We start from the raw sequence: 26,543 nt of genomic DNA, 5'->3' as shown, positions 1-26,543 counted from the left end.
CCACAGTTCCACAGGGCATAATAACTAAAGGCTGCCTCTCCCTGCCTCTTGGTCCTAGGCCTTGGGATAGTGCCAGAGGACCTGAGGGACCTACTGGGTACATAACTTAAAAGCATGTCTGACATGTATTGGGGTGCACAATCGTGGATTGATTTAAAAACCAATCGAAGAATCTGAAAATTAATTCTAAAACTCACAGGGAGACAGGTGAAGACACCTAAACAAGTGTTCCGCTCGCATTGTATGTTTTGCAGTTGACCAATGGCTTTCTTGGGTAGACCAGACAGGAGAGCATTACAGTAGTCAAGCCTGCTTGTAATAAAAGCATGGATGAGTCTCTCTGTATCAGCCTGAGAGAGAAACAGCCGCACCTTGGCAATGTTCCTCAGGTGGTAAAAAGCTATTTTGGTCACATTCCTAATGTGTGAATCGAAACTGAGTTCAGAATCTAAAATAACACCTAGGTTTTTTACCTGGTGTTTTATCTTTATTGCCCGTGAATTAAAATGTGCGGCCAGATTCTCTCTCTGTGCTTTGGCTCCAACAATAAGCACCTTGTCTTGATTTAGCTGGAGGAAGTTGTGAGTCATCCAAGTATTTAAATCACTAATACAGTCTAATAATTTATCCGTGGAACTAAAATTGTCTGATTCTTTCATAACCATATCCCACGGAGAGTGAGGGTTCAGACAGAATAAGTGATAAATAACAGTTCTGGACTTCTTTCAGTCAAACATTTTTATTAGTGATGTAAATCCAAACCACCCTGTGCCACATGTTCTGTACTGCACTGAGAGTTCTGAAAACCACAAGTTCACACACACAAACAAGTGACATAAATAATAATTATCACCATAAATAATAATCATGTCATGCCAATCCAGCCCATGGCTCATTAGCTGCATATTCTACACAGAGTTTGGGAAAGTCAACATTCACACACACAAAAACAAACACACAAACACAGAGACAGAGAGACAGAGAGACAGAGACAGAGACAGAGACAGAGAGAGAGAGAGAGAGAACGAACGAACAAGTGACAGATGTCACCCTTCAGATGATGTGTGATGGTAATGAAAGCAGCCTAATGATTATTCACTGGTGTGTCTCAGTGAGGCTTGGCAGTTGAAGGGGGTGGCACCACATCACTGTTTAGTGTTCTGGAGCCCCAGGGATGGGTGAGTCAGCATGTTCAGACCCATTTTGGACCCCATGCTACCCTACACTGTTAGAAAAAATTAGTCCCATGTAGAAACCTCTGTGGAAAGGATTCTACATGGAAGACAAAATGGTTCTACCTGGAACAAAAAACAGTTCTTCAAAGGGTTCTCCTATGGGCTAAAGTCGAATAATCATTTTAGGTTCTGGATGGCACCTTATTCTAAGAGTGTACAGTAATAGGTTGTGAGAGACTGTTTATATGTATATATTTAGAGTAGGCAAACTATAGCAAGAAGGAGAGACAGGTAGACAGATATGCAAATATCCCTATCCAGAGATCTCCTAAAAAATTCAGTGCAGCAAAGAGAAAGGGATGGTTGTGAGAGACTTCAGAACATTCCCTCTGCAGTGCACGCACCCAGTGCAGGTGTTGGACTGCATGCCTTTGCTCTACTTCCTAGTATTAATAATACATTCCCTCTCAGAAATAATTAAAGGATTATAGTGTGTACTAGGTACTTGGTTGAGCTCATGCTGCAATTATCTTCATCATAATTTGATGGATTAGCGTCTGTGGTGCACCAGGGTCATGGTGTTCAGGCTTTAGTTCAGAGAGTTGGCTGGCACGTTTGCACTTTGTGTGTGTGAACACTTACCCTCCTCTGACAACCCTGATAGAGATTGTCTCCTGTAGTTGCCAGGGTGTGGCATCAATGACATCACTCTGCACCTCAATCCGCTGGCCACACATCCCTGGCCGATTAAAGATGAACATCTGGAAAAGACAGCACCATTTCATTAGAGATGCTCAAATTAAACAGCACACTAATACTGTACATATACCATGCCCAATCCTCTATCCAAGCATGGACGCTAGATCTGTGTGTCCTTTAGCTAATATCTCTGACGTACATTAAAAGGTTCTGATGAAGGCCATTATAAAAGGGAATGAAGGTTCAAACGTCAAGCTTGTAATAGTTGCTCAAATAAAATAACATGTTTTTAATGGTGAGCGAGCATTGCACCTTTTCAATATTGTAATTTTTTGGTTGCGCCTTCACTCACATTTGTTAACCCCCCCCCCCTCCACTTCTTTCCGGGTATTAAAAGGAACAAATAGATCTAATGACCAGGCTAACTCTATCCATCTCTTTTCAACACCAGTCGAGGCAGCAAACAGCAAAAAGAAAGATGCAACTTAGACAGTGCTTTGTGTTGTTAACCACATGAAAGTTCAGGTAAGGTATGCTATTGTGTATCACAGGTAGACTCTGTAATCAGAAACTGTCAGCCCTAAATGCCAAGTAAGCCATGACAGAGCTGAGATAGAATGGTACAGTTGAGAGAGGAGCAATTTGGTTGTATGCAGGAGCAAGCTTGACATTTAGCTAGTTTCATAATCTCCATCTTGATGGCGGGGAGAACAAGTACCGTATTTTCCGCACTATAAGGCGCACCGGATTATAAGGCGCACCTTCAATGAATGGCCTATTTTAGAACTGTTTTCATATATAGGGCGCACCGGATTATAAGGCGCATAGAATAGAAGATACTGCAGTCAAACGTTTGACTGGGGTTGCGTTATGCATCCACTAGATGGAGCTGTGCTAAAGGGAATGTCAACAAAACAGTCAGATAAAGTCAAACTTTATTAAGCGTTCTGACAACTCCGTTCACTCCCATGCTAACGTTGTTCAAACGTTAATGTGCATATTAACAATATCTCCCAGCCTTGCTCACTCTTCTCCCAAACGTGGAGGGGAACTTTTCCCTGATTCAGTAAACATGTAGTAAAAGAAACAGTCTGATACCACTAAATCAAACGTTAGTGCATAACTCAACATTGTTCAGTTACGTATAACACGTAAAGCTCACTTTTTCAGTTCATTCCCCGTCCACAAAGTTTTCTTTTGGCAAGGTCTTCCTCTTGAAAATAACCATGGGTGGAAGTTTCTGGCCATTAGCCTGGCAGGCGAGAACTACAGTGAAGGATGACTTATCATTCCCTGTGGTGCGTACAGACACCGTACTGGTCCCTGTTTTCTCCACAGTGCGGTTCACGGGAATATCAAAGGTGAGTGGAACCTCGTCCATGTTATTCCCCGTCCACAAAGTTTTCTTTTGGCAAGGTCTTCCTCTTGAAAATAACCATGGGTGGAAGTTTCTGGCCATTAGCCTGGCAGGCGAGAACTACAGTGAAGGATGACTTATCATTCCCTGTGGTGCGTACAGACACCGTACTGGTCCCCGTTTTCTCCACAGTGCGGTTCACGGGAATATCAAAGGTGAGTGGAACCTCGTCCATGTTGGTGATGTGCTCTGGCCAGATCTTCTTTTCAGTGATCTTCTTTTTGCAGTATGCGCGGAAAGTGACCAGCTTTTCTTGGTAATCTTTTGGCAGTTGCTGCGAGACGGTAGTTCGTGTGCGGATGGAGGGATTACGTATTTTCATAAAACGAAAGCACCAAGAAGGACCGCCTCGAAATTCATCGATGATCATGTCCCGTGCTAGCGCTGTTGCCTTCATTCGTATAGTGACTGTAGAGACGCTTCTACTTGCTGCTCTCTGTTCAACAACCCACTGTTCGAGTTTGTCCTCTAACTGTGGCCATCTCGCTTTGTTCCCTCGGAAACTCTGTTTAGTCTTCTTTACTTGGCGCAGGTCATCTTCTTGCTTCCTCCACTTCCGTACCATTGATTCATTAATGTTGAATTCTCTCGCTGCTGCTCTATTCCCATATTCTACTGCGTGACCGACAGCCTTGAGCTTGAACTCTGCGTCGTAAGCGTGTCTCTTGAAAGGTGCCATTTTGGGGTCTTTATACACACACAAGTGGTGTGGGACTGTGAGTAAGCACAGTACCGGTGTTTACTGACTACGGTAGTCGTAATGCTGCAAGCGGTGCGGCTTTGTAGTTTACCAGTCGTACTGAAACATTTCATTATTATTACATAGTTTTTATTGGTTTTTCATACTGAAACATTTTGACAGAGCGCCTTGAGTGCCGTGTACAACCAGTATGGATCAACCAATTAAGCAATTGATCCATATATAAGGTGCTCCGGATTATAAGTTGTTTTTTGAGAAAATTAAAGGCTTTTAAGTGCGCCTTATAGTGTGGAAAATACGGTATTTGATACACTGCCGATTTTGCAGGTTTTCCTACTTACAAAGCACGTAGAGGTCTGTAATTTTTATCATAGGTACACTTCAACTGTGAGAGACAGAATCCAGAAAATCACATTGTATGATTTTTAAGTAATTCTTTTGCGTTTTATTGCATGACATAAGTATTTGATACATCAGAAAAGCAGAACTTAATATTTGGCACAGAAACCTTTGTTTGCAATTACAGAGATCGTACGTTTCCTGTAGGTCTTGACCAGGTTTGCACACACTGCAGCAGGGATTTTGGCCCACTCCTCCATACAGACCTTCTCCAGATCCTTCAGGTTTCGGGGCTGTCACTGGGCAATACCGACTTTCAGCTCCCTCCAAAGATTTTCTATTGGGTTCAGGTCTGGAGACTGGCTAGGCCACTCCAGGACCTTGAGATGCTTCTAACGGAGCCACTCCTTAGTTGCTCTGGCTGTGTGTTTCGGGTCGTTGTCATGCTGGAAGACCCAGCCACGACCCATCTTCAATGCTCTTACTGAGGGAAGAAGGTTGTTGGCCAAGATCTGGCGATACATGGCCCCATCCATCCTCCCCTCAATACGGTGCAGTCGTCCTGTCCCCTTTGCAGAAAAGCATCCCCAAAGAATGATGTTTCCACCTCCATGCTTCACGGTTGGGATGGTGTTCTTGGGGTTGTACTCATCCTTCTTCTTCCTCCAAACACGGCGAGTGGAGTTTAGACCAAAAAGCTCTATTTTTGTCTCATCAGACCACATGACCTTCTCCCATTCCTCCTCTGGATCATCCAGATGGTCATTGGCAAACTTCAGACGGGCCTGGACATGCGCTGGCTTGAGCAGGGGGACCTTGCGTGTGCTGCAGGATTTTAATCCATGACGCCGTAGTGTGTTACTAATGGTTTTCTTTCAGACTGTGGTCCCAGCTCTCTTCGGGTCATTGACCAGGTCCTGCCATGTAGTTCTGGGCTGATCCCTCACCTTCCTCATGATCATTGATGCCCCACGAGGTGAGATCTTGCATGGAGCCCCAGACCAAGGGTGATTGACCGTCATCTTGAACTTCTTCCATTTTCTAATAATTGCGCCAACAGTTGTTGCCTTCTCACCAAGCTGCTTGCCTATTGTCCTGTAGCCCATCACAGCCTTGTGTAGGTCTACAATTTTATCCCTGATGTCCTTACACAGCTCTCTGGTCTTGGCCATTGTGGAGAGGTTGGAGTCTGTTTGATTGAGTGTGTGGACAAGTGTCTTTTATACAGGTAACGAGTTCAAACAGGTGCAGTTAATACAGGTAATGAGTGGAGAACAGGAGGGCTTCTTAAAGAAAAACTAACAGGTCTGTGAGAGCCGGAATTCTTACTGGTTGGTAGGTGATCAAATACTTACGTCATGCAATAAAATGCAAATTAATTACTTAAAAATCATACAATGTGATTTTCTGGATTTTTGTTTTAGATTCCGTCTCTCACAGTTGAAGTGTACCTATGATAAAAATGACAGACCTCTACATGCTTTGTAAGTAGGAAAACCTGCAAAATCGGCAGTGTATCAAATACTTGTTCTCCCCACTGTAGCTAGTGTTACTCAGTGTTGAAATACCACATTAATTGTTTAAGAATGGGATTGTTGAGAGGAGAACAAAGGCATTGGCAAGGCATGGACGTAACTTTTGCCAAAGCGGAAATAATTGTGAATGACTAATAATAAGAGACTGAAACTGTTACCAACAATGAAATGAAAACATGCCCATCAAGTACGCCACAATTATTTATTTCTTTTCTCAAATCAAGCTCTGGAAGCTTTGGCGGCCCCATGCTGGGGTTGCAACCCTTAGGTTGTGAACCCCTGCTCTGTAGTATGTTAGGACTATAGTGAATGAACTTGGCATCTCCAAACCACTGAGTGTGCATTGGAAAAAACAGAAATTGTCTTTTTTTTTTGAAGGCGTGACATATTTCCAATTCCACACAGTTCCAAATGTTCAACAGCCTAGATAGAGAGTGATGTTTGGCTGAGTGAATCTGAATAGGATCATACTAATCTCATTTCCTCAGCTTTACAATGCTCTCCCCATCCTTAATTACTCGCCTTTGGCAACTTTGAAGTGTGAAGCCATTAATTCATTTTGAATTATCATCATTAATCCTCCATGGGTTGAAAAAAATCTGTTCAAGGATGTTATGTGGAGACCTCCATAGTTCAATTCGGCTGGCAAAATAAACCATTTTTGATAAGGCTAACTTGGTGAGCAGTCATCTCTCATTACATCTAAAAAAAGGTTGCAATGGGATCTTTACTGTAGGACATATTGTATACTGTAGGACAAAGACGATAGGTGAGGGACAGAGGTGAGGGACAGAGGTGAGTGATTCCTGTAGTTATTTCACAGTCAGACAGACACTCACCTTTCCTGGCCGAGGGTTGAGCTTTCCATGTTCTTTCTCCTTGGTGAGCTGCAGACACACAGAGAAAACAGCCATTTAGTAATTTCATACTTTATCAAACCACTAGCTATCTTTTAAGATAAATGCGCTAACTAAGTCGCTCTGGATAAGAGCTTCAGCTAAGTGACTAAAATGTCAAATGTAAAAACAAAAAAAGAACATTGCATCACTAGACTTTCTACAGTATGTCATGTTTAACTTGTCTTGAATTCAAATCTGAATAGTTAACATACCAAAACTCAAAATATCTAAACTACTGCAGCAATAGTACCCAAACAACTACAGAAATGTCAAACCCACAACCCCCAGCCTCCCTGTCAACCCCTGGGGCTCCATGCACAATTGTAGACCTGAGTGAATGCAAACATGAACTTCACCTTGAGAGGAACGATGTATGAGACAGACAAAAAAACGAACTACTGTGTGTGTGTGTGTGTGTGTGTGTGTGTGTGTGTGTGTGTGTGTGTGTGTGCGTGCATCTGTTTCCCTTTATTTCAGCACATGCCTAACAATCTCAGCATTACTTCTGATTAACACCCCATCTAGGAGAACTGGTTCTGAGGAAGACAAGGACCCGGGAGCGGCCATTCTGACAGCACAACAACCTCACAGATCTTCCAGAGAGAAAGACACAATCTTTTGTCATTTGTTCTCCTCTCACCAGACCTTGGCATTCCTTGGTTACACCTGTTTCTCTAAGACATGTACTTGGGGGACTGGTGGCATTTAGTTGGAATGCGATAGAATGTGTCCACACTGTGGTTTATAGTCCTTCACCTTTCTGGGTGGACAGGTAGAGTGTGTGTGTTTGTGTGCGTGTGTGTGTCAGGGTTCCCTTAGGAAAATGCGGCGCCGGACAACTTGACCGCGATGATATTAATTTGCCGGCCATTTAAGAAATTTACCGGACCCATATGCACTGGGTGCATAACCCATTAGGGCATCCACCCACAGTGCTCAGAATGACAGAAATCACACTTCGATTAGCATCTAAAATACAGTATGTGTGAAGATAATGTGTCTGAGTATAATTTAAAATGTTGAGCCAAGAAGAAGGAGAGTGGTGTGTGGCGAAGACATAGGCAAGTCTCTCTCCAGAATGGCTCTACGGTCTCCCGTCAATTCCTGCGCATTCATTGTTTCATTGTGTGAATTGTTTGTTTTTATAAATTCCCCATTACATATGTCACCAGTAGTAAATTAACAGTTCATCCCCATCATTTGGTTACATTAATTTCTGTTAATGCATTTATTTATTACAGTCGTTTACCGTTCTCATTCTCGGAGTGGAAACGTTGTTTGCAGAGTTCACAACCTGCTACACTTGTGTTACGTGAATTATTTAACAAACTATTTTAGTGTCTCTGTGCGTCTCCCAAAAGGTTGTAAGTCTTTTGGGATTTAAGTAACGGCCAGAGTCCCGGTCTGCATAGTCAGAGATATTTATTCATTGAGAATTCTGCCATCACAATTTCAGAGTCCATCTTTTATACTCATACGTCATACAAAAAAATCCCTCCCCTCTGTAGGCGGGCTGTAGTTTTCCACTCTAAAACTGCTCTACTGACCATCAGTTCACACACACACACACACACACACATATACACACATACATACCCTACTCCCTGCATTACTCAGTTATTGCCGTTCTCACAATATTCTGCACCATGTTTTCATAACAGTTTCTCCCCTCCCTAAATTGGGAGGCCTCTTTATCTTAGTTTCTCAGTTGTCTTTGTTGTCTGGCCTAACTCTTACTCACATTGCTAAATAGTGGCTCAATGCCATAGCCTTTACTGGTCCTACACTCACACATTTCTAACACATTATACACAGTTTCAGGGTGTAATAATTAGTCATTAATAATTAATCTATCAACTTGTGAGAAACAAGTTTTGGTTTATTTCATAACCATCATTTACGAGATTTGTCAATTTTTTCATTGTCTTTTGTTTGGAGTGCTCCATGTGAGCAATGAGCATGTGTCTGGTTTCTGTCCTGACAATATTGAGGGAGCACGTGCACCTGAGCACGCATTTAAGTATCTGGCCTGCTCCGACGAAATGTAGGAAAGTGTTTTTTTAACATCCATTGCGAATGACAATATACACTGCTCAAAATAATAAAGGGAACACTAAAATAACACATCCTAGATCTGAATGAATGAAATAATCTTATTAAATACTTTTTTCTTTACATAGTTGAATGTGCTGACAACAAAATCACACAAAAATTATCAATGGAAATCAAATTTATCAACCCATGGAGGTCTGGATTTGGAGTCACCCTCAAAATTAAAGTGGAAAACCACACTACAGGCTGATCCAACTTTGATGTAATGTCCTTAAAACAAGTCAAAATGAGGCTCAGTAGTATGTGTGGCCTCCACGTACCTGTATGACCTCCCTACAACGCCTGGGCATGCTCCTGATGAGGTGGCGGATGGTCTCCTGAGGGATCTCCTCCCAGACCTGGACTAAAGCATCCGCCAACTCCTGGACAGTCTGTGGTGCAACGTGGCGTTGGTGGATGGAGCGAGACATGATTTCCCAGATGTGCTCAATTGGATTCAGGTCTGGGGAACGGGCGGGCCAGTCCATAGCATCAATGCCTTCCTCTTGCAGGAACTGCTGACACACTCCAGCCACATGAGGTCTAGCATTGTCTTGCATTAGGAGGAACCCAGGGCCAACCGCACCACCATATGGTCTCACAAGGGGTCTGAGGATCTCATCTCGGTACCTAATGGCAGTCAGGCTACCTCTGGCGAGCACATGGAGGGCTGTGCGGCCCCCCAAAGAAATGCCACCCCACACCATGACTGACCCACCGCCAAACTGGTCATGCTGGAGGATGTTGCAGGCAGCAGAACGTTCTCCACGGCGTCTCCAGACTCTGTCACGTCTGTCATGTGCTCAGTGTGTACCTGCTTTCATCTGTGAAGAGCACAGGGCGCCAGTGGCGAATTTGCCAATCTTGGTGTTCTCTGGCAAATGCCAAACGTCCTGCACGGTGTTGGGCTGTAAGCACAACCCCCACCTGTGGACGACGGGCCCTCATACCACCCACATGGAGTATGTTTCTGACCATTTGAGCAGACACATGCACATTTATGGCCTGCTGGAGGTCATTTTGCAGGGCTCTGGCAGTGCTCCTCCTGCTCCTCCTTGCACAAAGGCGGAGGTAGCAGTCCTGCTGATGGTTTGTTGCCCTCCTACGGCCTCCTCCACGTCTCCTGATGTACTTGCCTGTCTCCTGGTAGCGCCTCCATGCTCTGGACACTACGCTGACAGACACAGCAAACCTTCTTGCCACAGCTCGCATTGATGTGCCATCCTGGATGAGCTGCACTACCTGAGCCACTTGTGTGGGTTGTAGACTCCGTCTCATGCTACCACTAGAGTGAAAGCACCGCCAGCATTCAAAAGTGACCAAAACATCAGCCAGGAAGCATAGGAACTGAGAAGTGGTCTGTGGTCACCACCTGCAAAACCAGTCCTTTATTGGGGGTGTCTTGCTAATTGCCTATAATTTCCACCTGTTGTCTATTCCATTTGCACAACAGCATGTGACATTTATTGTCAATCAGTGTTGCTTCCTAAGTGGACAGTTTGATTTCACAGAAGTGTGATTGACTTGGAGTTACATTGTGTTGTTTAAGTGTTCCCTTTATTTTTTTGAGCAGTGTATATATACATACATATACATACAGTTGAAGTCGGAAGTTTACATACACCTTAGCCAAATACATTTAAACTCAGGTTTTCACAATTCCTGACATTTAATCCTAGTAAAAATTCCCTGTCTAGGTCAGTTAGGATCACCACTTTATTTTAACAATGTGAAATGTCAGAATAATAGTAGAGAGAATTATTTATTTCAGCTTTTATTTCTTTCATCACATTCCCAGTGGGTCAGAAGTTAACATACACTCAATTAGTATTTGATAGCATTGCCTTTAAATGGTTTAACTTGGGTCAAACGTTTCGGGTAGCCTTCCACAAGCTTCCCACAATAAGTTGGGTGAATTTTGGCCCATTCCTCCTGACAGAGCTGGTGTAACTGAGTCAGGTTGTAGGCCTCCATGCTCGCACATGCATTTTCAGTTCTGCTCACACATTTTCTATAGGATTGAGGTCAGGGCTTTTTGATGGCCACTCCAATACCTTGACTTTGTTGTCCTTAAGCCATTTTGCCACAACATTGGAAGTATGCTTGGGGTCATTGTCCATTTGGAAGACCTATTTGCGACCAAGCTTTAACTTCCTGAATGATGTCTTGAGATGTTGCTTCAATATATCCACATATTTTCCTTCCTCATGATGCCATCTATTTTGTGAAGTGCACCAGTCCCTCCTACAGCAAATCACCCCCACAGCATGATGCTGCCACCCCCATGCCTCACGGTTGGGATGGTGTTCTTTGGCTTGCAAGCCACCCCCTTTTTCCTCCAAACATAACGATGGTCATTATGGCCAAACAGTTCTATTTTTGTTTCATCAGACCAGAGGACATTTCTCCAAAAAGTATGATCTTTGTCCCCATGTGCAGTTGCAAACCATAGTCTGGCTTTTTTATGGCGGTTTTGGAGCAGTTGCTTCTTCCTTGCTGAGCGGCCTTTCAGGTTATGTCGATATAGGACTCGTTTTACTGTGGATATAGATACTTTTGTACCTGTTTCCTCCAGCATCTTAACAGGGATTGATTTGCACTTTTCGCACCAAAGTACGTTCATCTCTAGGAGACAGAACGCGTCTCCTTCCTGAGCAGTATGACGGCTGCATGGTCCCGTGGTGTTTATACTTGCATACTATTGTTTGTACAGATGAACGTGGTACCTTCAGGCATTTGGAAATAGCTCCCAAGGATGAACCAGACTTGTGGTGGTCTACAATTATTTTTCTGAGTTCTTGGCTGATTTCTTTTGATTTTCCCATGATGTCAAGCAAAGAGGCACTGAGTTTGAAGGTAGGCCTTAAAATACATCGACAGGTACACCTCCAATTGACTCAAATTATGTCAATTAGCCTATCAGAAGCTTCTAAAGCCATAACATCATTTTCTGGAATTTTCCAAGCTGTTTAAAGGCACAGTCAACTTAGTGTATGTAAACTTCTGACCCACTGGAATTGTGATACAGTGAATTATAAGTTAAATAATCTGTCTGTAAACAATTGTTGGAAAAGTTACTTGTGTCATGCACAAAGTAGATGTCCTAACCGACTTGCCAAAACGACAGTTTGTTAACAAGAAATTTGTGGAGTGGTTGAAAAACGAGTTTTAATGACTCCAACCTAAGTGTATGTAAACTTCCTACTTCAACTATACATACATACATACATACATACATACATATATATATATATACATACATACATAAAGTAATGATGGACTGTCGTTTCTCTTTGCTAATTTGAGCTGTTCTTAATATGGACTTGGTCTTTTACCAAATAGGACTATCTGTATACCACCCCTACCTTGTCACAACACAACTGATTGGCTCAAACGCATTAAGAAGGAAAGAGATTCCACAAATTAACTTTTAACAAGGCACACCTGTTAATTGAAATGCATTCCAGGTGACTACCTCATGAAGCTGGTTGAGAGAATGCCAAGAGTGTGCAAAGCTGTCATCAAGGCAAAGGGTGGCTACTTTGAAGAATCTAAAATATATTTTGATTTGTTTAACACTTTTTTGGTTACTACATGATTCCATACGTGTTATTTCATAGTTTTGATGTCTTCACTATTATTCTACAATGTAGAAAATAGTAAAAATAAAGAAAACCCTGGAATGAGTAGGTGTGTCCAAACTTTTGACTGGTACTGTGTATATGTATATATTTATGTATATATGTAAATAAATAAATACAAATGTTGCCTGTTTTGCATGTTATTTTGGCATTAATATGTGTCACATATCATGTAAAAAATATATATAATTGAGTTAATAATGCTGCATACAAACATATTCTCTTTTTTGCTTTCTTGAGTAAGGCAGCTCCAAAATGCAGGTGTTTCAGCCAAGCTCAGTGCTTTCTGTGGTGGTGGGGCAGCCAGCGGAAAATACAGAGCGTAGGGGTTGGTAATGTTCTCTAGTTGCGCAGTGATTGGCTCAGTGTTCTGTCACTCATGGGGACACTATGTCACCGCAAAATCTACGGGAAGAGTTAGAAAATTCAAGCCCCTTTGGTGCTTTCATAGATTTACATTAGAAGTGCCCATCCAAGAAGGCTCAAGGTCATTGGCCACAGATAAAATGACGTCAAATGACGTTATACCTACCGTAGCTTTGATTGGACTGATCATGTCAACATCATACTTTCAAAATCTTAGCTAGCAAGCTAGACAAGCAGTCATCATCATGAATGAAGTTGACAATCTACTAGCAAATCCTTTTCAATCCTTGTCATATGAAGAGAAATTATAGATAAAACGTATCGGTGCTCATCGGCCATTGGACATAAACAGTACACAACAAGTTGGAAATAGCAAATTCAACAATGAATGGTTTGGAAGGAATCAGTGGCTAACTGCAAGCTTTGCAAAGCAATCACTAGCCTGCAATTCAGTTGAGAGGGTTTGTGGTCCAAGTCTGGGTTTAAGGGTCTCTTTTTTAAGCTTAAAAGGATAAACATTCACTCACAACACACCATGGGCCAGAAAAGGTTGAATACATTGGCCATGCTGTCAATCCAGCATAACTTCTGCCGCGTTCAAAACAACTGGAAACTTCGAACTGGGAAATCTCAGACTGGGAAAATAAGTTTTGAATGGTCATCTAGTTTGGAATTCCAAGTCAGGAACTCACGCCTCTTCTAGAGCTCCGAGCTGAAGATCACTGACGTCATTATTCAACCCTGTTTTTTTCTGAGTTCCCAGTTGTCTTGAAAGCACCATAAATCCAGAGAATGACAGACTTTGATAAAAGTTTGATGACAAAATTTGCCCACAAGAAGGACCGCCGCGCCACCTTCCTGTTCAAATGAGCACAGCACAACAAAGTGAGTCCAAAAATGATCTTGTATGCTGCTGCATAAATGATGTCATATGCCAGGGAGATATGTATACCGTAGCTAAGAAAGTAATACTAAGTGTATGTTGTGTAGTAAGCTGTTAGTAGCCCATGTGCCTCACCCTAATCATTAGGTCCCTTTCCCCCTCATAACTTAGCCTACTGTTCTGACTTGGTGGTGCACAAGTAGCCTATAGCCTGTTTTAGAGAAATGTAATCATCGACTGTTGTAAGAGCTTTCATTGTCTGCTTATATGCCACCTTTATTTATCCTACGGTTCTGACTTGGTGTACAGGGCCTATGTTCTGAATTCGGTCGCTGTACATTTCAAAAGTGCTGACTACGTCCGTCCTAGCTCGCTCATTAATGTCTTAATCGAAATTACAGATTGCCTCTTATCAGCTCGTCGTTCACTTATGCCATAGTTTATACATCTCAAATGTCAGTAGAAACCACATTTGTTTAAGCAAGTCAGCCATATCAGCTATGTTTTTTAAAAATACTTTAGTACAGGCTGAATGAACTGTTTCGCTGCCAGACAAGGCTCTGCTGATAGCCAGGTGTAGCGGTAAGGATTCACTTCATGGTGCTGAAAAGAAAGCTCTGCTGTTGGGACAGCTTTATGTAGGCCCTAGCAGTTTGTGGGCACCGTTTGTCACCGTTATAGTGCAATTAATGTATTGTTGGTGGGGGAGTTTGCCCCACCAAAATGTACATGCTAAAATCGCCACTGTACTAGGCTATATCAGCCAATAGGAAGAGACTTGCACTTTCTCTTGAGCTATTTTTATAGCCTACCTTGAGGAGTGGGAAGATTTTCAGACAGAAATATGGGTGATCAATATTTAGGCCTATTTCTTGGCAATGTAGTAAACTATTTAGGAAGTACTTTTCCTTGGAAAGATAACTTCCCTGTGCTTCTCCGCTCATGCATAGGCTATAGCCTACTCTATTTAATTGAGACCACACACGCACCTGATCTTGCAGGTATGGCTACTGAACTTGAAGCAGCAAGAACGATGACACTTGCTACGTTTTGCATAGGCTTATGGGATATAGCCTACCTTTTAGGAGGACAATTTACAGGCAGAGACAAATATATGGGTAATTATGAAGAAAATGGTGTAATGTAGGCTCGCCGAAATATGAAATGCGTTAGGAAGAAAAGGGCCTTAATGACTGCAAGTGCACCAGTATCCCAAAGTATTAAGCAAAAATAAGCATAGAAAACAGAATTGGCATTAATAAATAAAAAAAACTATGTAAGGTTACTATTATATTCTAATTATTTCAGTGACAACCTGGTTGATTAACAATATTGGGTTGTTAACACGTTTTTTTTTTATATCAATAAATGTGGGACATAAAAAAGGCAGTGTAGAACATCATTGCCCATCATGCATTGCTCTAATAACTTTCAAAAGATTGTTCCGAAGTTTGCCCCCCAAAACCGCAATTTTCTATGAATGAAGTCGCACAGATATTTGCATTTTCCTACGAATTAAATCGTACAAAAATGTGTGTCTTTTCACACTAATTAAGCTACACAGAAATGCACAAAAACGCACAAAATCTGCTGAAATACTTTTTGTACATATTTGCACAAATTGAGTGTGAGGTTGTGTTGAATGAGTTTAGCATGTGATCCAAGACTTGAGGCACATTGAGTGATTGATGGTGTGTGCGCACACATTCATGTGCATTCATGTCGGGCCTGCCTGCGTGAATATGTGTGTTGGCATGAAAGAACTTGCTGATCAGGACCCGTCCTGAAAACTATTACTATCATCAGAGGCACGCTGCAAAACATTGGCTTAACACACTCACCTTGTAACCACAGCAACCCTAGCGACTTCTTTATTTCCAGAAGTTCTTATGAAGTCACCTCCCTCTTTTAGTGTCACCTGTCTTCTTGTGTACTACTGTATTTATTAGAGACCTGAAAATGTGTATTATGACAAGAGCGAATGCAGATGGGAAGAGCTAGCTATATGAAAGGGGAGCACAGATATTGTACATAGACTGATGTAATGTATATGGCCATGGATCTATTGTGCTTCGTCACCCTAGACTCAGGTACCATTTCACTGCTCTCTCACACACCCTTTCATTCAGCAAGGGCATTGACATCACTGTGGTGGAACTCATTCAGTGAAAGGTAAAAAATCCGAAAACTACATCGGGTATTTTCACGTTTTCTCAAAATCAGATTGTCACGTAATCTCTTCCTAAACTCATCTTCCTAAACTCATCAAGGACAGCTTTTTTCCATCTACGTAACATTGCAAAAATCAGAAATTTTCTGTCCAAAAATGATGCAGAAAAATTAATCCATGCATTTGTTACTTCTAGATTAGACTACTGCAATGCTCTATTTTCCGGCTACCCGGATAAAGCACTAAATAAACTTCAGTTAGTGCTAAATACGGCTGCTAGAATCCTGACTAGAACCAAGAAATTTGATCATATTACTCCAGTGCTAGCTTCCCTACACTGGCTTCCTGTTAAGGCAAGGGCTGATTTCAAGGTTTTACTGTTAACCTATAAAGCGTTACATGGGCTTGCTCCTACCTATCTTTCCGAGTTGGTCCTGCCGTACATACCAATACGTACGCTACGGTCACAAGACGCAGGCCTCCTAATTGTCCCTAGAATTTCTAAGCAAACAGCGGGAGGCAGGGCTTTCTCCTATAGATCTCCATTTTTATGGAACAGTCTGCCTACCCATGTGAGAGACGCAGACTCGGTCTCAACCTTTAAGTCTTTACTGAAGACTTATCTCTTCAGTAGGTCATATGATTGAGTGTAGTCTGGCCCAGGAGTGTGAAGGTGAACGGAAAGGCTGGAGCAACGAACAGCCCTTGCTGTCTCTGCCGGGCCGGTTCCCCTCTCCACTGGGGTTCTCTGCCTCTAACCCTGTTGCAGGGGCTGAGTCACTGGCTTGCTGGTGCTCTTTCATGCCGTCCCTGGGGGGTGCGTCACTTGAGTGGGTTGAGTTACTGACGTGATCTTCCTGTCTGGGTTGGCGCCCCCCTTGGTTTGTGCTGTGGTGGAGACCTCTGTGGGCTATACTCGGCCTTGTCTCAGGATTGTAAGTTGGTGGTTGGGGATATCCCTCTAGTGGTGCGGGGCTGTGCTTTGGCGGAGTGGGTGGGGTTATATCCTTCCTGTTTGGCCCTGTCCGGGGTTTCTTCGGATGGGGCCACAGTGTCTCCGGACCGCTCCTGTCTCAGCCTCCAGTATTTATGCTGCAGTAGTTTATGTGTCGGGGGGCTGGGGTTAGTTGGTTATACCTGGAGTACTTCTCCTGTCTTATCCAGTGTCCTGTGTGAATTTAAGTATGCTCTCTCTAATTCTCTCGTTCTCTCTTTCTCTCTGAGAACCTGAGCCCTAGGACCATACGTCAGGACTACCGGGCATGATGACACCTTGCTGTCCCCAGTCCGCCTGGCCTTGCTGCTATTCCAGTTTCAACTGTTCTGCCTGCGGCTACGAAACCCCTACCTGTCCCAGACCTGCTGTTTTCAACTCTAAATGATCGGCTATGAAAAGCCAACTGAGATTTATTCCTGATTATTATTTGACCATGCTTGTCACTTATGAACATTTTTGAACATCTTGGCATGGTTCTGTTATAATCTCCACCCGGCACAGCCAGAAGAGGACTGGCCACCCCTCATAGCCTGGTTCCTCTCTAGGTTTCTTCCTAGGTTTTGCCTTTCTAGGGAGTTTTTCCTAGCCACCGTGCTTCTACACCTGCATTACTAGCTGTTTGGGGTTTTAGGCTGGGTTTCTGTACAGCACTTCGAGATATTAGCTGATGTAAGAAGGGCTATATAAAATAAAATTGATTGATTGATTGATCTGTATTCCAAAACGTCCATATAAACTAATGATGCTAAAACGCTTAGTAGGTGTCTAAAACATTTACATCCTGCATACTTAGGCTGAATTCCATTTCCACATTCTTCTCCTCTCACACTGTGTTCACACAATCTCTCACTAAACATTATTTAAAAAATTCATGAAGTCAATGCTGAAATACGTGTTCAAGACAAATACAATCCAATTGCATTCCTATTATATGCCTCCATTCCCCTACACTAGACCCCTTCCCATTAGTATTTTCCTTGAATTCCATCACACCCCTTTTACCATCCCCATGATCCCAGTATTCACACAATCTCTTACTGAAATGTTCTCCCTTCGTCACTGTTGCATAATTACTATGTTTTGCAGTATGATTAATATGGTCTTTTAGCAGCCGCGGTATCACTTCAATTGGATAGTCCATCTGTAGATGCTCTACAGACTAGTCATTAACATTTCAACTAACTATCTACTAACCCTAACCTTAATCTTTATCCTAAACCTAAATCAACCCTACCCTAACCCTAACCCTTATTCTAAACCTAACCGTATCCTTTGCGAGCAGTTGCTTATCAACAGATAGTTTGTTGATAGTATGACCATCTGTAAAGCATCTACAAATGGACTATCTGGACTATCCAAATAAAGTGTGACCGACGCTTTTATCCATAGAGACTTACAGAAATGTCAGCATTGACAGTGACACATATGTTCGGTATGTGGTCCATGTGGGAATCGAAACTACGACCCTGATGTTGCCAGCACCATGCTCTAACCCAGTGGTTTTTAAACCCCTCCTCGGGACCCCAAGACACCTAACAATTTTGTTGTAGCCCTGAACTAACTCAGTGTTTGTCAATACTGGTCCTGCACATTTTTGTTTTTTTTCCTAGCACTCACACACTTCATTCACCTAATTAACTCCTCATCATGCCTTTGATTTGAATCAGGTGTGTGAGTGCTAGGGCAAAAACAGAAATGTGCATTCATTTGGGTCCCCAGGACCAGGATTTAGAAGCACTGAACTAGCTCACCTGATTCAAGTAGTCAAGGGCTTGATAATGAGTTGACAAGTTGAACCAGGAATGCTAGCTCTGGAATAGTTAAAATACATGGAACGGATTGGGGTCCCTGAGGAGAGGTTAGAAAACCCCTGTTCTAACCCACTGAACCATTAGAACCACTGACCACGTTTACCTGTGCACAGTTTTCCAGATAGTAGCTCATATCCCGCTTAAGGTCTTATTCGGAATAAGCTGTTTACATGCACTTTTAATATCCCGCTTATGAGTATCCCTGTATCCATGAATAAACAGAATATGGGTAAAATGGAATAGTAACTGAAATATGGACACTGACTGTAGGCCTATAACCTCTCACATGTAGCTTAATATAATATGAACTCCTGCAGAATGATGCATTTCTTGCAGTGATATTATACAACAAATGTTACTTTTGTCTTGGGAACAGGAGTGGAGAAATATTACTTCTTTCTTTCAGCATCTCTTGAGAAAATGTGAATGCGCGTGTAATGTGTTATCTTTGACACTTATGCAAGCAGACAGTATTTCAACCACATAAAATATGCACCCAAATAAAATATGCACCCAAGACGAACTGACGTCTCATCAGAAATGTGTTTCGTCATTTTCTCATCTTTTCATTTCCTTAAAAACGGTCAATGATGACATTTGGACATTTTGGACCAATCTTTCCACTGTTTTGGAGTTATTGCGTTTTCTCCCGGCCCCTAAACGAAACAGACAACTTTACCGGCGCTAACTAGATTACTAATGCATTCATTCTATCGATGTAAGACACTACTGTATTTAGTTTTCTGGGGCAACAAGTTATGACAGAAGGGAAGCTGCATGTATCAAACTATAGTTGACAAACAAATGGCATACCAAATATCAGAAATTATAAGCAGAAAGTTAGGGGTGAAAGTAGCCAGTAGTAAATTATAGTAAGTCCTTTTGTGAGCCGACAACTAATGTTTACCTACAGTAAATGGAGTTAATCTATCCTCACAACTCCTCCCTAATTTCATACTACCACATCACTACAACAATGCCATTCTGTAGCAGTGTATTTCATTTTTCTAAGCTATTTCTTCATCCCACTTCTCTCCAGTGTGTGTCTTGGTAGCCTGCTATGCTACTTCTCCATCCCTCTGTTTCGGCAGGTAACTCAGCGATCACCACACCTGCCCCCCTGGGAAGACAGAAGGGCTTAATAGCTACCACATACCACTGCACCTCTCTGCTGGAACATGAAGCCTTAAAGAGCGACTGCCCCTAAAAAGCAACTTCTCGTTTTTATAAATGGCCTATGTGGCATCGATAAGAGTCAAACATTTACTCTAGTGTCAAAATTGAATACAAAGTGTAAATAGGATAATTTTGGTCATAAAGTCAGTCTTGTCCAAAACTAAGATTTGCAAGATGATAAGAACAAAATTGTTTGTCATGGAACAAAAGTTACCGTGACAGTTTTCCGTGGGTTGGGTTTATTTTAATCCTGCCCACATACCCTTAGCTGGCAGTACCCACGTAATCATCAATTCCGAGCACAGCTGCACGCGATCGGATCGCCAGTAGTAAATTATAGTAAATTCAATTAATTATAGTAGGCTAAATTATTATGGTGGATCAAACTGCGCTGGTAGCCTAGGAAGGATCTTATCGCAGACTACAGGAGACAGAAGAGGGAGCACGCCCCCATCCTCATTGAAGGGGGCGGCAGTGGATGGGGTCAAAAGCTTAAAGTTCCTCGGTGTGCATATCACTGAGGACCTAAAATGGTTTCAACACACCAACATTGTGGTGAAGAAGGTGCAACAGTCCCTCTACAACCTCAGGCGGCTGAAATTTGGCATGGCCCCTAAGACACTTATGAACTTCTACAGATGCACCATTGAGAGCATTCTGTCGGGCTGCATCACCACTTGCTACGGCAACTGCTCCGCCCTCAACCGCATGACTCTCCAGAGGGTGGTGTGGACAGCCCAACGCATCACCGAGGCCATGCTGCCTGCCCTCCAGGACATCTACAGCACTTCAAAAGAAGGCCAAGAAGATCATTAACGACCTCAGCCACCCAAGCCACGGACTGTTCACTCGGCTACTGTCTGACAGACGTAGACAGTTCAGGTGCATCAGAGCTAAAAAAAAACACCAGGCCATCAGACTGTTGAACAGCCATCACTAACCGTTTACCAGGTGATGCATACTCACTTACATAAAACTAACACACAAGCTAATCACACACACACACACACACACCTCATACTTACGAACACGCGCACATTCACACAAACTCACACACATTCACAGACAACGCTGCTGTCCCATGTTATAGAGACATTCAACCACTGGTCACTTCCCGTTTCACACTGTATTTAAATACTGTATCCCCGACATAGGTTATTCTAATAGTTCTACTACTGTACACTGTTTATACACACTGCATCTATATTTACTGTATATACTGGATTGTTGACATAGCTCACTAACATATCTACTGCTGTACATATCATTCTTAGTTTATCTTGTGTAAATTCCCCCGGTGTATATATGTATAGATTGTATTTTGATACTGCTACAGGGCTATTTGGGTTGTTAATTGGATTTGTCCCTCCGTTCCTGATTTCTTGCCTTTAAAAAAAAAAAGTATTTTTCTTTACATTCACTATTTTTTTTTTTACATTTGACTGCATTGTTAGGAGCAAGTAACAGAAGCATTTTGCTGCACTGCTATACCACCCGCTAAACTGTGTATGCAACCAATAAATGATTTGATAATTTGGAACATGTTGCAATGGAAATTTGGGGACCATGAGTTGATGTTATTTTTTTTTTTCTAGAACTTGTTTTTTTTCTGTGCTGTCTGAAGGGTAAGGTGGAGGAGGGCTTTGCGGTCTAAAGATGAAAACGAATACCCACACACTCTTTGCATGTTCTTAAATTTGAATAGCAATGCATCAATCACAAAAAGATTTTCTCAGGCTTAACTATTGAAATTCAGCAGCATTCCAACAGCGAAATGTTCTGCAGGCATTTATTTTTCTATGGCAGTATTTGTACCCTGGCAGCACCTGTTGTGGATTGTTTTGTATGTACTACAGTACTTTTGAATTGGGGCCTGCCTGTGTGCCCACACATTCCACATTGTTCTCGCCATTCTCACAGAAACCAGCTCTGGGAACTCATCTGGTTGGTACCACGTGCACAGCTGGTACCAGGTTTACATGCAGAGAGTCAGTGCAACTTTAGATGTGACTTGACAGGTTGACAGGTTCAGAACAGAGCAACACGATCCACTCGGTTCGTTAGGTTCTTAGTCATGACGACATGTGAAATGACCACCGCTGTAGCTCAACATACTTGGGTCAGGATGTATAGTTCCCATAAGATAATTCATTTTGCTGGCGTTACTGATGTTCTAGATCTGTACATTAAAGACATGCTCCGGTACTTTCCTTCACTCATGCTGCCAAACATGCCCTCGTAAAACGGACTATCCTACCGATCCTTGACTTCGGCGATGTCATTTACAAAATAGCCTCCAACACTCTACTCAGCAAATTGGATGTAGTCTATCACAGTGCCATCCGTTTTGTCTCCAAAGCCCCATATACTACCCACCACTGCGACCTGTACGCTCTTGTTGGCTGGTCCTCACTACATATTCGTCGCCAAACCCACTGGCTCCAGGCCATCTATAAATCACTGCTAGGCAAATCCCCGCCTTATCTTAGCTCATTGGTCACCATAGCAACACCCACCCGTAGTCTGCGCTCCAGCAGGTATATCTCACTGGTCATCCCCAAAGCCAACACGTCCTTTGGCCGCCATTCCTTCCAGTTCTCTGCTGCCAATGACTGGAACAAATTGCAAAAATCTCTGAAGCTAGAGACACTTATCTCCCTCACTAACTTTAAGCATCAGTTGTCAGAGCACCTTACCGATCACTGCACCTGTACACAGCCCATCTGAAATTAGCCCGCCCAACTACCTCATCCCTATATTGTTATTTATTTTGCTCATTTGTACCCCAGTATCTCTATTTGCACATAATCTCTTGCACATCTATCATTCCAGTGTTAATACTAATTGTAATTATTTTGCACTATAGCCTATTTATTGCCTTACCTCCATAACTTGCTACATTTGCACACACTGTATATATATTTATTTCTGTTGTATTTTTGACTTTGTTTTGTTTTACCCCATATGTAACTCTGTGTTGTTGTTTTTATCGCACTGCTTTGCTTTATCTTGGCCAGGTCGCAGTTGTAAATGAGAACTTGTTCTCAACTGGTTTACCTGGTTAAATAAAGGTGAAATAAAAAAATAAAAAAAACTTTGGTGACTAAGAAAGTATTTTTTAAACCTCCCACTTTGGCCTGGATGTGTCAATGTGAAGTTCACACATGCATAATCTATGAGCGGAATTACTGTCTTACCTCAATTAGCCATTAAATCCCTAGTTTGAAAGCAACTGTTTTGAATATTATAGAAAATCTAAGTAGATTCGGTAAACAAAGAATGGACGGCACCAATGACAGCACCAGATGATGACATCAGCAGACATTTGACCCTTCCAATCCAGGGCGGCCTCCGAGTCCGAAACACTTTGTAGGTGATCATTGAACTCTGTTATTACCATACATGTCATCATCGTCACCTGCTGAGGAGGGCGGAAGGAGAGATACACAATTAAAATCCTGTCAACATAAGGCCACCTGTTTTCGTTCCAGTTGTCATTCTATGCAGTGCTGTCATTCCTCCAGTTTCCACCCCACCCACAATACGATAGCCATGTAAATGTCTGCCTCAGGACAGATAAGGCTTATTCCTTAGTTTAGCTTTCACCTAGCATTAACATGCCTGTCCATCAGAGCTCCCATCTCATAAAAGAGGAGGTGGACATTTATCTATGACAGGACTCCCTAATTCATTCAATAGATGTTGTTGGACAGAGTGCCGTGTACCTGATTGAAGCTGAGGCTAGCGAACCATTTTGTGTCCTGTGTGACTTTCTAGAAACTTCCTACATTCACACAACCTGATTCTTTCTATTTCCCCCCTCACATATAGAGACATCTCTTAGTGATATTGTAATAATCTTGAATTTACTATATGTATTTGCCGCCATCTTCTGGGGCAGCAGGAAACAACAGCTGATATTGGGAAAGAAAAGAACAAATGGACAACACTGTACTGTCTGTTTTCATGTTTTCAGATGAACTGTAAACAGTGTGGCTTGGCTATATACATTTTACTGTGTGGGTCCACTGGGTTCTTTACTGTGTTCCATGAAAAAGGGCTAGGTCCAAGATTCCCATGATCAGATAACACATGGCATGCAAAAGGCCTGCCAATCAGGCAAACAATGTAAGGCTGTGCCTGCGTTCTATGAGAAACAATTTACATAGATACACTATCTTAAAGAATGAAAGCCATAGGCTACATTCTTATGGCTTTCATTCTTGGCTACACAAACATTTTTACATTTTACATTTTAGTCATTTAGCAGACGCTCTTATCCAGAGCGACTTACAGTTAGTGAATACATATATATATATACAGTGGGGAAAAAAAGTATTTAGTCAGCCACCAATTGTGCATGTTCTCCCACTTAAAAAGATGAGAGAGGCCTGTAATTTTCATCATAGGTACACGTCAACTATGACAGACAAATTTAGGGGAAAAAATCCAGAAAGTCACATTGTAGGATTTTTTATGAATTTATTTGCAAATTATGGTGGAAAATAAGTATTTGGTCACCTACAAACAAGAAAGATTTCTGGCTCTCACAGACCTGTAACTTCTTCTTTAAGAGGCTCCTCTGTCCTCCACTCGTTACCTGTATTAATGGCACCTGTTTGAACTTGTTATCAGTATAAAATACACCTGTCCACAACCTCAAACAGTCACACTCCAAACTCCACTATGGCTAAGACCAAAGAGCTGTCAAAGGACACCAGAAACAAAATTGTAGACCTGCACAAGGCTGGGAAGACTGAATCTGCAATAGGTGAGCAGCTTGGTTTGAAGAAATCAACTGTGGGAGCAATTATTAGGAAATGGAAGACATACAAGACCACTGATAATCTCCCTCGATCTGGGGCTCCACGCAAAGATCTCTCACCCTGTGGGGTCAAAATTATCACAAGAACGGTGAGCAAAAATCCCAGAACCACACGGGGGGACCTAGTGAATGACCTGCGAGAGAGCTGGGACCAAAGTAACAAAGGCTACCATCAGTAACACACTACACCGCCAGGGACTGAAATCCTTCAGTGCCAGACGTGTCCCCCAGTACATGTCCAGGCCCGTCTGAAGTTTGCTAGAGTGCATTTGGATGATCCAGAAGAGGATTGGGAGAATGTCATATGGTCAGATGAAACCAAAATATAACTTTTTGGTAAAAACTCAACTCGTTGTGTTTGGAGGACAAAGAATGCTGAGTTGCATCCAAAGAACACCATACCTACTGTGAAGCATGGGGGTGGAAACATCATGCTTTGGGGCTGTTTTTCTGCAAAGGGACCAGGACGACTGATCCGTGTAAAGGAAAGAATGAATGGGGCCATGTATCGTGAGATTTTGAGTGAAAACCTCCTTCCATCAGCAAGGGCATTGAAGATGAAACGTGGCTGGGTCTTTCAGCATGACAAAGATCCCAAACAAACCGCCCGGCAACGAAGGAGTGGCTTCGTAAGAAGCATTTCAAGGTCCTGGAGTGGCCTAGCCAGTCTCCAGATCTCAACCCCATAGAAAATCTTTGGAGGGAGTTGAAAGTCTGTGTTGCCCAGCGACAGCCCCAAAACATCACTGCTCTAGAGGAGATCTGCATGGAGGAATGGGCCAAAATACCAGCAACAGTGTGTGAAAACCTTGTGAAGACTTACAGAAAACGTTTGACCTGTGTCATTGCCAACAAAGGGTATATAACAAAGTATTGAGAAACTTTTGTTATTGACCAAATACTTATTTTCCACCATAATTTGCAAATAAATTCATTAAAAATCCTACAATGTGATTTTCTGGAATTTTTTTCTCATTTTGTCTGTCATAGTTGACGTGTACCTATGATGACAATTACAGGCCTCTCTCATCTTTTTAAGTGGGAGAACTTGCACAATTGGTGGCTGACTAAATACTTTTTTTCCCCACTGTATATATATATATATATTTTTTTTAATACTGGTCCCCCGTGGGAATCGAACCCACAACCCTGGCGTTGCAAACACCATGCTCTATCAACTGAGCTACATCCCTGCCGGCCATTCCCTCCCCTACCCTGGACGACGCTGGGCCAATTGTGCGCCGCCCATGAGTCTCCCGGTCGAGGCCGGCTGCGACAGAGCCTAGATTCGAACCAGGATCTCTAGTGGCACAGTTAGCACTGCGATGCAGTGCCTTAGACCACTGCGCCACTCAGGAGTGTCGCATGCGCACTCAAGAGTGTCGCATGCGCACACACAAACACACACGCACAGCCATGAATGTTCAGGTGTCGACAGCAGGTGTACCACAGTATGTGCCAATGATGTTTTATGCCCACAGTGTTTTCATAGGCAAAGCATTATCCATCAACAGGTGTATCTCGGGTCTACCATCGAAGACAAACAAGCCATTGGACTAGAAGTCAAGTTCATTTACTAGGACTCCTCACATACCATCCCACTGAGAGGGTGCAGAGAGGACCACAGGTATGTGGTCGGATGGGTGAGGCTAATCACCACTTCTACAGTCTGGCTTGGAGACTTTCACATTATGTGATCCACCAGGAAACTGGCCAATTCAACAACAAAAAAAGGATGCCATTGCAATAAAAATAATTCCACAAATAATATTAAAAGGTGACAGAAGAAATGCCTGGGTAAATGTAGAATGAATGCCAC

General features: G+C 42.5%; 1 protein-coding gene across 1 annotated transcript in view; it reads right to left on the bottom strand.

Annotated features, from left to right (window-relative positions):
- The window catches only part of LOC123491367 (beta/gamma crystallin domain-containing protein 1-like), a 51,437-nt gene that overhangs the window by 10,475 nt on the left and 14,419 nt on the right, over nucleotides 1-26,543 (bottom strand). Inside the window, exons 3-4 of the mRNA XM_045221871.1 lie at nucleotides 6,705-6,752; nucleotides 1,818-1,936 (exon numbers count right to left, since the gene is read on the bottom strand). Coding sequence (XP_045077806.1) covers nucleotides 1,818-1,936; nucleotides 6,705-6,752 — 167 coding nt within the window. The remainder of the gene's footprint in view (nucleotides 1-1,817; nucleotides 1,937-6,704; nucleotides 6,753-26,543) is intronic.

This window comes from Coregonus clupeaformis, chromosome 8, assembly GCF_020615455.1.
Source record: "Coregonus clupeaformis isolate EN_2021a chromosome 8, ASM2061545v1, whole genome shotgun sequence".
Taxonomy (NCBI): domain Eukaryota; kingdom Metazoa; phylum Chordata; class Actinopteri; order Salmoniformes; family Salmonidae; genus Coregonus; species Coregonus clupeaformis.
The sequence above is the reverse complement of the archived record's forward strand: the minus strand, read 5'-3'. Positions and strand labels throughout refer to the sequence as shown.